The sequence below is a fragment of the Macrotis lagotis genome, chromosome 2 (genome assembly GCF_037893015.1).
Source record: "Macrotis lagotis isolate mMagLag1 chromosome 2, bilby.v1.9.chrom.fasta, whole genome shotgun sequence".
Classification (NCBI taxonomy): Eukaryota; Metazoa; Chordata; class Mammalia; order Peramelemorphia; family Peramelidae; genus Macrotis; species Macrotis lagotis.
The window spans coordinates 255,246,979-255,258,583 of NC_133659.1; the positions used below are offsets into that span (position 1 = coordinate 255,246,979).

The 11,605-nt window shown below is 41.2% G+C and overlaps 1 protein-coding gene across 1 annotated transcript; it reads left to right on the plus strand.

The window, feature by feature from the left end:
* Positions 1-1,083: 1,083 nt before the first annotated feature.
* KRT84 (keratin 84) lies at positions 1,084-11,235 on the plus strand. The gene is made up of 9 exons (XM_074225868.1): positions 1,084-1,768; positions 3,427-3,635; positions 4,663-4,723; positions 5,349-5,444; positions 6,398-6,562; positions 7,375-7,500; positions 8,683-8,903; positions 9,459-9,490; positions 9,735-11,235. The coding sequence occupies exons 1-9, from the start codon at positions 1,139-1,141 to the stop codon at positions 10,109-10,111; spliced, it is 1,917 nt and encodes a 638-aa protein (XP_074081969.1). The 5' UTR covers positions 1,084-1,138; the 3' UTR covers positions 10,112-11,235.
* The last annotated feature ends 370 nt before the right edge of the window (positions 11,236-11,605 follow it).

Below are 11,605 nucleotides of genomic sequence, written 5' to 3' on the forward strand. Positions count from 1 at the left end.
CACTTTTGATCTAAGCATTTCTAGGTTTCTGGCCTCTCCAGTCCATTCAGTCCTTGCAGATAAGTCAATAATTCAGAATCCAAAAATCTGTGGAGGTGGAGTGTTGGTTTGAGGTGAGAAGAGAAAAGAACAGAACTGTAACATCCTGCTGGCTAAATAGACCCAAGAATTTTATTGGTATATTATTTCTTCCCATAACCTTGTGCCATATAGATGAAACCAAAAGGGGTTCTCAAATGAAATCTTTTTTCCCAACTAAACTGTAAGTTCACCAAGGGGAATCAGCATATGAACTTTGGATCTGCTTCAGTGACCAGTATGACTTGCTTATGGTAGGTATTCATTGAACTAAGAGGATGAATGAATCTGTTGAGTGTCTCACATCTGAAATATGTTTATATTGCCCTTTAGTGACCTAGTGATTTGTTAATAAACAAGCTCACTAAATATATGGAGAAAACCAAAAGGATTCATGGAGGTCAAATAAGCTCCATTTCTACCACACTCAACTATCCAAACAAATCCTCTTGAAACTTGAATGAATAATTAGTCTGCCTAACTAGAGATGCATTAATGTGAAGTGGTAGCACATCTCTTTTCATTTAGGGTATATAGACCCTTTCCTTATTGCCTGTCCTCACCAAAACCCCCATTTCTTCTCATCATGGCCATGACTGTGTAGATACTTGGGCTCAAATACCTCTTGCTCAAGTCAGTTGCCATTCTAACTTTTCAGTGGTTAGCCACAAACTCAGAAAAATAACCTTATTGGTTTTATAAGTATGGCCCATTAATGTCCTCATAAGTGCAATTGTGGTGGACTTAAGGAGAATATAGGATTATAATGTTTATGTGTTCTTAATGTTTATGAGTTTGATGTTATAGGCCATAATGAAGATGGAAATAGGTGTGCCTCTGATTAACTCACTGTTAAAGAGGTTATAGGCATGAAGAGTTTCTGCTAACAACCCAAGCTCATAAAAGCCACCAAATGACTTTTTTCATTTTATGGGGCCAAACCTCAGCTCACCAAATGCATAAAAGGGTTGAATAGGACCCACTACCTCCAAAGGGACTCCTAGCACCAATTGGCTTCATTGCTCCTTGGTTACTCTCTGCTCCCATCTTAGAAGCCATCATGTCCTGCCGTTCCTTTCGGGTCAGCTCTGGCCGCCATGTTGGCAACTTTAGCTCCTGCTCAGCAGTGGTGCCCCAGAATCTGAATCGTTATCAGACCAACTCTGTCTCCTGCCGAAGTGGTGTCAGCTTCAGGGGCTTGAGTGGTTTTGGGAGCCGGAGTCTATGCAATTTTGGATCCTACTCACCCCGAAGGGTGGCAGTGAGCTCTTATCCCATCCACTCTGGAATTGGTTTTAGATGTGGTGGCAGAATTGGTTTTGGGTCTGGCAGTGGCATTGGCTTTGGATTTGGACCAAGCAGCGGATCTTGCTTTGGGGCTGGTAGTAGCATTGGCTTTGGAACTGGAAGTAGCCTTGTCTTTGGTACTAGAAATAGCATTGGCTTTGGAGCTGGAAGTAGTATTGGCTTGGGGCCTAGTGGCAGTGTTGGCTATGGGTATGGCAGACCTGGTTTTGGGTATAGGGTTGGTGGAATTGGAGCCCCATCTTCCATCACAACTGTGACTGTCAATCCAAGCCTGCTGACACCCCTCAACCTGGAGATTGACCCCAATGTTCAAAGGGTGAAGAAGGATGAGAAGGAGCAAATCAAGACTCTGAACAACAAATTTGCTTCATTCATTGACAAGGTATCTATACATCCATCGAGCTGATTCTCTGGGGCCAGGATTATCAAATGAATGTTTATTTTCTCTCTACTACAAGAGGAAATAGAGTGTTGGTCAAGTCATTTTTGCTCTCCAGATCTACTTTGGAAACTTGTTTTATTTGTTTTTAGAGACAATCTTCTGGAACATATGATAGATTAAGTGGACTTTTAGTTGAATAAGGAGTGAGACAGGACAAGGATTGGGGTCTTGCCTATATAACATCAAACATCCAGAGGAAAATTGTAAAAGGCAGTCAAATAGGGAAATATTTAGGCAACATGGGACTTTTCAGTTTAGTATGGGAAGTATCTTGGTCATGGACTAGATCTCTCTATTTTTCTTATGTAAAGCTATTCAAAGTCTGAGAGGTTTGTGGCTGGCTTGTATGTGAAAAACAAAAAGCTGGTACATATATTTGAAATGCATGGGATGACTGCCTCCAAAAAATCATCTGGTCCTTGGCTTTTACCACCTGCTCCCCACCTGGCCATACTCATTTTTATGGCAAGATCCAAAGTACCTTGAGGAACTAGGGGAAACTGCATTGTCTCAGACTCACAGAATGACCTTCTTAGCTCTATGAATGAGGATTTCTTGTTTTTCTGAAATTAGGCTATGCCCTACATAGAGGGAAGCTGAAGACTGAGGCATATATTTAAATAACTCAGGATATAAAATAAACTCTAGCTTTAACTCAATGGTTTGTATTTGGAGGAAGTCTTTCTGAGTCTGATTGATCCAGAATATTATATCTCACTTCCTCCTCACTACAAGGTGCATAGAGTCCTTATTTCCCCTTCTCTTAAGTGAAGTATAAGGAACATTCTTATATAGAACATCTTATCTAACCCTCTTATTTTAGAGATGAGTAAACTAAGGCCCATGAAGGTTAGTTGATTTGTCTTACAGTGTGATCTAACAAGCCATCCAAGTGACCAGACCAGATCATTGTAAAGCAATAAAAACAAAGGAAATTTTGTTCTTTGTGACCTGAATAAAAATCTCTTTGGACCAAGAAAAAGAAAGAAGCTACAGTTACGTTTCACTTGAGGACATGCAGATTCAGTATGAATTTCTTGGTGGGAATGCACATAATTTATTATATATATTCAAGGACAAGTACAGTCAATTTGGAACTTAGTCTTTGCTTATGGCAGGGAGCAGTTTCCTGGGTCAAGGGGAACCTCCAATATCAGATAATCCTCCAAGTCATTTTTACATGACTCTGGGTGTTTTTGAACTTCCAAAAAACAATTCCACTAATTCTACTTTATGTGGATCCCTACTTTATTCTTGGGAAGGGCTCTAAGACTTTTGAGATTAATGTCAAAAATCCCAAGTAGAATCATCACTACCATTGATACTTCCTCTTTAAGCTCCTGGCTATCTGGACTTTCCAAAGAAGGTGATTCTTAAATGTTTGAGTTATAAGGGTCTTTCTTTTCAACTGAGTTTAATTGTAAAGAAGCAATGTTCTCCCATCTTCTACTGGGTTAGGGGAGAGTGGGTGGAGTAAAAAATGAGCTGAGGAGGTGGTAATGCAGCAAAGAGTTGAAAGCAAAAAAATGTATTGTGGCCAACTGAGACAAAGAAGTGAGACCATCCTAGATCTTGTTCCATTTCCTGGTGGGGTTTAGGTTCGCTTCCTGGAACAGCAAAACAAGCTCCTAGAGACTAAGTGGAGCTTCCTCCAAGACCAGAAATGTGTCAGGAGCAACTTGGAGCCCCTCTTTGAGAGCTACATCAACAACCTGAGGCATCAGTTGGATGCTGCTGCCAGTGACCGGGCCAGGCTGGAAGCTGAGAGGAATCACATACAGGATGCCCTGGAGGGCTTCAAGAAGAAGTGAGTGGTGGGGGGCAGCTAGGTGGCACAGTGGATAGAGCACTGGCCCTGGAGTCAGGAGTACCAGAGTTCAAATCTGTCCTTAGACACTTAATAATTCCCTAACTGTGTGGCCTTGGGCAAGCCACTTAACCCCATTTTTGCCTTGCAAAAACCTAAAAAAAAATCGCAAGAAGTGAGTGTGAAAGGAACATATAAACCCCAAATGGAAGTCTCTGACAAAAGAGCCAGAGCAGATCAGTAGTTGGAGAGATTGGGGTGAAGGTTATGGAGGACTTCCTGCAAGGGAAACCACTACCAAGGGAAATAAGGAAAGATGGTGTCCATAGCCCCTAGTGGGGGAAAATGTGCTTTATTACTGGTGGGATGAGGGCACAGATCTGACTAATTTAGAGTTGGAAGGGACCTTAGAGGTCATCAAGTCCAATCCCCTCATTTTACAAATATGGAAATTAGGCCCAAGGAGGATAAAGTTACATAGATACCAAATGTCAAAACTGAGATATACAAAAAACAGGTCCTTTAATTCCAACTCCACTGTCCAAAGCTTTCATTGCTTGTTGTAAAAGTCTCAGAAATGTTGTTTTTAAATTTGTGATAATTAGGTTCCCTCATTTCCATGTCACTGTTTTCCTTTAGACTACAGAGATTTGTCTTGGGTGTTTGGGGGAGATGGAAGGATGGAAGGAATAGAGAAGGAGATATGGTCACCTCTCTCAAGGAGTTCTCCCAGTTTGATATGGGAGAAGGGTACAAAGGCAGGACTATATATTGAAGGGGTAAATGGATTTAAAGAGCATTTGATTCTGGATAGGGTCAATCAAGGAAGGCTTCCTGGAAAAAGAAAGTGAGGAGCAAGACTGAACAAAAGGAACAGTGCTAAGGGAAAAAGGGTTGGGGAGACAGTATCTGAAGAGAGGTATTTTATGATAGGGTTTGTAACTAATATGGATGACAGGGGACAGAAAGGAGGGTAATCTGGCTGGACCAAAAGGATAACCCAATTTCCTTGTGCTTGCCATCCCAGGTATGAAGAGGAGTTAGTAGATCGGGCCAATGCAGAGAATGAGTTTGTGGCTCTGAAGAAGGTAAGTAAGGTTGGCACAGGCAAATTTTTGGAATATTAGAACCCAAGAACCATCAATATGGATCCCAGAGTCACCTTATAAAGACATCAGAACTTCTGGGGAGGTAGAGATTAGATAACTTGACTTTATAAATTTGGGTTTTTCAGAACCACCCCTGTTTTTTATATAGCTATTAGGACAAAATGCCCCTCTTGCTTTTTCTGAGCATTAAGGAAGAGAAAAAATAGTAGTAGTAGTAGTAGTAGTAGTAGTAGTAGTAGTAGTAGTAATAGTTTTGATAGTAGTAGTAGTAGTAGTAATAGTAGTAGTAGTAGTAGTGTAATAATAGTAACAGCAGTAGAAACAGCAACAGTAGTAGTAGCAACAGAGGCAGCAGCAATAGTAGTAGTCATAGTAGCAGCAGCAGCAACAGTAGTGATGGTGGTGATGGTAGGAGTACCAGTAGTAGTAGTAATAATAGCTCCACCCCATGCTTCCATAACACCCACCTACCACAATATTACCCAGTGGCCTATTTGACAAATCTTCCCATCATTCTATTCCCAGGTTTTCCCCACCTACTGTAGTCCTAGTATTAATTCTTGGAAGTAGCAAACAGGTCTCCTTCCCTCTCTCCTTCTTGTAGGATGTGGATGCAGCTTACTTAAACAAGTCTGATCTGGAGGTCAATGTAGTAGCAATAACTGATGAGATCGAATTCCTGAAAACCCTGTATGAGAAGGTAAAGGTCTCTTTTGCAGTCTTAAAACTATACATTCTATTTTTTTAGTTTCCAACAAGAAACTTTTCCCAAGACCAGAGATTAATGTCAAGCCATGAGATTGCTTTTTCTCTGGCTTCACCAGCTGATGTGGCACACTTATCATGTAAATCAAGCCCATTGAACTGACTGAAAAGTCCAGAGTATTCCATTTAGAGTTATTACCTACTGAACCTACTTTGTGGTTCTCCTAACATTTGGAGACTTTTCTTTCTTGAGATGTTACCAGCTCTGGGGCAGCTAAGTGGTGCAGTGGTTAGAGCACTGGTCCTGAAGTCAGGAGAACCCGAGTTCAAATGCAGCCTCAGTCACTTATTAATTACCTAACTGTGTGACCTTAGGCAAGTCACTTAACCCCACTGCCTTGCAAAACAAAACAAAATACAAAAATAAAAACCCAGATGTTACTAGCTCTCAAATATTGATGGGTAGATTATGCACAAAGCACATGACAATGAAAGAGGGCTTCTAGACTCTAGTATGTCTATTGGCCATCTTGCTCAGCTGGTGTGTGGACTCAAAGATAATGGAGGCACATAATGATCTTATTTTTCGCCACACAATTCAGAAAAGTAAATAGATCTCTGAACCTTCAAATTACTCAAATAATACCAAATTCCATGAGAAAATATTTTCAAATGGTCTATTTTGCCATTATCTACTTTTTTGAATTATCTGTGGCAGCCTCTTATCCCTTTCCCTAGGTAAGATAGCTAAGGGTTGGCTATGATTTTCTTTGTTCTTGAGATCTCATTTTTCAACCTCTTAGCAAGGTGAATAGATTATGCTCCTCTTTCTGACTTCTTGTCTTGAGAAAAGAGATTTATTTCATTTTTGTTTTGTATCTCTAGAACCTGATATAGAGTAGGGGGTTGATAAATGTTGGCTGATTGATTGATGAATCATTTGTGTAGGAGATCGAGATGCTTAATTCCCACATCTCAGACACATCTGTCATTGTGAAAATGGACAACAGCAGGGACCTGGACTTGGATGGAATAGTTTCTGAAATTAAGACTCAGTATGAAGAGATTGCCAGGCGAAGTCGGGCTGATGCTGAGGCCTGGTACCAGACTAAGGTAAATTAGTCAAGATAACTCCTCAGAAGTAAGGGAGCATGTATTTTGAGGGTTGGGGTTGGGGATGAATGCAGGGAAAGATAAAGGATGCAGTCAGATAGAGCCCAGATCAGAAACCTTAATAAATATGGACCTTTACAATTGTCCCCAGCACTCTAACTCTGACCTGATCTCTTGGGGGGTTCCCTATCAGTTCAAAGGAAGCATCCTACCCTAGGCAGGAAGTAAACTCAGAGGACACTTAGGAGGTGGGAACAAATCTTGAGTTTCAATAAAATAAGCAGTTTTCCCTCCCCACAGGGAATGAATTAGCAATAGTCAGGGAGAGAGCTGTGGAGGCTTAGAAGCTCCAGAATAGAAAGTTAGTTTTGACACTGAAAGCCACTATTTAGGTAATTTCGTTCAACGATATGTGTAGGGTGGGTGGAATCTGTCAAACAAAAGAAATCAACTGAGTTCAAATCCAGCCAGTTACCCACTAAATGTGTAACCTTGGATAAGTCACTTAATCTCTGTTTGTCTCAGTTTCCTCATCTGTAAAATACTGATTATAATAACCTCTACTTCCAGGGTTGTTGTGAGGGCTAAATGAGATAACATTATTTAGCTATATTACATAATGCTATAGAAACACTAACTATTATTTCTAATGTTATTAACTTATGGGGTTAAGGGAAGTGGAATCTCTCCAGTTTCTCTTCTTGGGTCTTTTGGTGCCAGACTCTAGGGGTACTGAGATGAGGGGCAGGGGGTGACTGGTGAAACACCATGATGATGACCTAACTCTGCCTTTCATCTGACTTTCCTTATAGTATGAGGAAATGCGAGTCACAGCAGGTATACATTGTGATAATCTTCGGAACACTCGGGATGAGATCAATGAGCTAAACCGCCTAATCCAGAGACTAAAGACAGAGATTGATCATGCCAAGGCACAGGTGAGAGCAGCATCCAGAATTGGCAGTCATCAAGGAAAGGGAGAGGGAGGTTAGGATCAAGGGTTTCCCCTTTAGGGTAGACTTTCTAAAATCAGGTGAACCAATTAGCTCACCTTCACTGGTCTCATATATGTATACACTTCATTCATGAGTCCTGAGGATTAGAGCAGGGAGCAGGAAACAGGCCCTTCCTTGTCCTGTCCTGTCCTATCCTGCCCTGCCAGCCTTGCCCATCCTACTGGAATTGAGGGAGATGCAACATACACTGGGTCACAGACACTGAATGATATACATGTGTCTGCATACAAATATAAATTTAAAATTGCTACTAAAGCTCAACTTCAATAATGGGGATGATGAAAAAGACTAGGTACAATGGACCTAGAATTAGTTTAGGAAGTCTGGGAAAAGAGAAAAACATGATTGACAAGGAGAAGACTTCATACCTTGAGAATAGAGATTTATTTCATTTTTGTTTGTTTGACCAGCACCTAACACATAGCAGGGGTTTGATAAATGTTGATTGATTGATGATTGATCTGTGCAGGAAATCAAGTTGCTCAAGCAAAGAAGTTTGAGGGGAAGGCATCCTGGACAGGAAGGACAGGAGACTTAATGGTGGCAGAACATAAGAAGTCTAGGGGATGGAGAGCTAGGTCAGAGAAAACCAACTGGCAAAGGCACAATACTGGGCTTGAGAAGGGTGAAATAAGAAGGTGTCATCTGAAGAAGGAATTATTTCCATCCCTTAGCATGTTTTGAGAGACAATCAATTTTTGTTAGTCTCACTTAAGGAAGTCCATCCCAGTGTCTCAGCAAGCCAATACTTTTTTTTTTGCAGGCTGGATAATTTTTTTCAATTATTTTTTCATTTTTTTAGGTTAACATACACATTTTGAAAACAAATGCATGATTGGTGCTTACATGTTTCTGCCTAATTCTTTTTATGTTGCTTGTTTTTCTGAGATGCTTATCTGGTTAATGAGTTCTAAGGTTAGAGGAAAACAATAATAAACAGAACAAAAAGGAAAGAGAAGACTCTTACTTTCCGTTTTGCTTAGGGCCCTGGTAGCAGCCAAGTGCCACTGAAACCAATACTTCTTCAGCATCTTTGAGAAAGTATTTGATTCTACCCAAGAATTAGGAATAAATAAATCCTCACTTTCAATTTTCAATCCACAGCGGGCCAAGGCAGAGGCTGCTGTTGCTGAGGCCGAGAAGCAGGGAGAGGCTGCTCTCAATGATGCCAAGGTCAAGCTGGCTGAACTAGAGGGGGCTTTGCAGCAAGCCAAGCAGGATATGGCCTGTCAGCTGCGTGAGTACCAGGAGCTGATGAATGTCAAATTGGCCTTGGATGTTGAGATCACTGCCTATAGGAAACTTCTAGAAGGTGAAGAGAACAGGTGAGTAACTTTAGTGAAGAAGAAGAACTATGGTTAGTCCTTGGAAAGGGCTTACTTTCTGGAAAGGGTGGGGTGGTGGGACCATTATTAGGGATTATGAAACAAATAAAAGGGACAAGTAGACTAACTTTAGGAGAGAAGGATGTTTTTGATTCACTGAGACCACCAATTAGCTCTGTGATCATAGGCAGGTTAATACTCCTCTTTTAAATGCATTTTTTCATGTATAAAATGAGGGAGTTAGTTGTATTGAGAGAGCTTGAAGCTTCTTGCCAACTCTAAAATTCTATAAATATCCTACTTTTAAAAGTCCTCCCAAACCACCTAAGCCTTGAAATTCCTTTGGAAAGTGTTCCCTCTGGGTCAAAGTTGGTGATTTCTGAGAGTGACAGTAATAATAGTCAATTTATCAAATCAGAAATGTCCTAGAGATCTGAGAAATCCCCTACTGTAACTCCCAGCTCACCAGTAGCCAAATCGAGATTTGACTTCAGTCTCCTGGGGTCAGCACTTTTCTTTTTTGACTTATCTTTTTCCATCTCTTTCTCCCTTTAGAATCTGTGAAGGTGTCGGACCAGTGAACATATGTAAGAAAATTGTCCTTTTTTTCCCATGGCAAGGGAGAGAAGGGCAGAAGGCAGGAGAAGATTAGAGTAGGAATGGGTGTGGGTCTTGGGGGAGTAAGTATATGTGGGTAAGTGGGATGTAGCTCACAAGTATATCCAGTTCACAATTTGGTCTGGTGATCTACATTGTCCATATGTACAGGTCTGGGAAACTTCCTGGCATCTTAGAGATTGTCATTTCCCTCTGACCCCTTTCCTTCTCCAGCTGTGAGCAGTTCCAGAGGTGGTGTGATATGTGGTTCAGAACCCTTTGTCTCCAGTTCTTCCTATGCCCGTGGTGGGTCTGGCTTCTCTGGGAGTAGCAACATCCGCACCACCAATGGCCTTCTGAGTTCTGGGGGTGCCCGAAGTTCTGCCGGCTCCTGTGGCACAGGTCTGAGTCGGGGATCTAAGATCTCTGTCAGAGGTGGAGAAGGGGCAGTCACCAGCGGAGGGAGCACTGTGATCACTGGGGAGACCTATGCTCCCTGCAATCCCTGTCTCCCCACTGAGGGCTTCAGTAGTAGCTGTGGCAGTCAGAGTGGTCACAACTCCACTGTCCACTTTGTCTCCTCTACCTCATCCCGCTGGAACAAGTACTGAATGAAGAAACCAGGATCTACTTCTGCCCAAGAGAGAGAAAGAAAGAGAGAACAAAACCATCTTTAAGAGTTCTACTGGTCCCCAGAAATGCCTAAATATGGACTTTGTGGATAAGATGCCCCAAAACTAGTTCCCATATTCTCCCTTTTCTAAAAGAGCTATCTTGTAAATTATCCTAAGCTGGCTTTCCCTGTGAACCTTGACAGCTCCTATCAGTATATATTCAGGAAGGAAAATTAAAATTATCTCATCCATGATCCATAGGTTTAGGAAGGTAAATCTTATGCCAACCATGTATATATAGTCTTTCAAAACTCCCAAAGTGGAGAAGACAATGTGATAGCTGACAGTGAGCTCAGAGGAGCTGGGTTTGAATGCTGAACTCAACCAATTAGGAGCTACCTTTTATTTCTTTGAGTCAGCTTTCTCATCTGCTAAATGAGAAGTTTGTACTAAATGACTTCTAATTATCTCAAACAAATGACCCTTCTCACTTGAATCTTTAAATCTATGCTTTTTGGCATTGATTTTTTAGGTATCCCTGTCCCTTCACAAGTTTCTCTTCTCCACATTTCCCCTGCTTCCTTTCTCTCTCTTAGGCAAAAAAAAAAATAATATTGACCCTCTTTTCTGGATTCAAAAATCTCTACTATCCTAGATCCCTTTCAGTCTGGTATCTCTCTTAAAGAGAGCCCTTGGCTTGGAGAGTTAGTATTATTTATCCCCAAGTGACTCTCTCAGGAGCTATGTCTGTCCATTGTGTATATGAATGCCAACTGCTAGATTTCATTTTTCTCTTGCTGGGTTGTTTGTCTGATACTATAGGCCCCAAAGTCTACAACTGAGTTCTGTTTAGGGCTATGTTTGTTACTCCTGAGAAGTATGGCATCTCAAAACATTGAAGGGAAGGTCCTTGCAGAAATGAGACCATCTGATAATGGGGAGTCAAGCAATATCTCTGGTTGATGCTTTCTCTCCCTTCTTGACCTTCTTGCCAATGGTTAGAGACCTCCATTTGTTGCCTGGCATCAGGAATGTACCTATCAAGATGTGAATGGAGGAGAGAAGGGAGGGAAAGTATTTGTTGTTCTTTGTGTTATCTGGTGTTTCCAATAAACTTGCAAACTGACTACAAGAAGGACTTTGTCTCTTTCCTCTGAGGAGTCTTTATGGGAATGCAAAGTAGGCACTAGACAGTCATCTAGTAAATGAACTACCTCTCAAATATTCTAGGCCTAAAGAGCCTCTGTGGAGGCAGAGGTGGTATAGTGAGTCAGGCCTGGAGTTAAGAATACTCATCTTCCTGAGATTAAATATGGCCTCAGACACTTGAAGCTCTGTGAATCTGAGCTTGTTTGCCTCAGTTTCCTTATCTGTAAAATGAGCTGGAGAAGAAAATGATAAAATACTATAATATCTTTGCCAAAAAAATCCCAAATGGACTCTTGAAGAGTTGGACATGTCTGAAAAATGACTGATCAACAACAAAAGAAG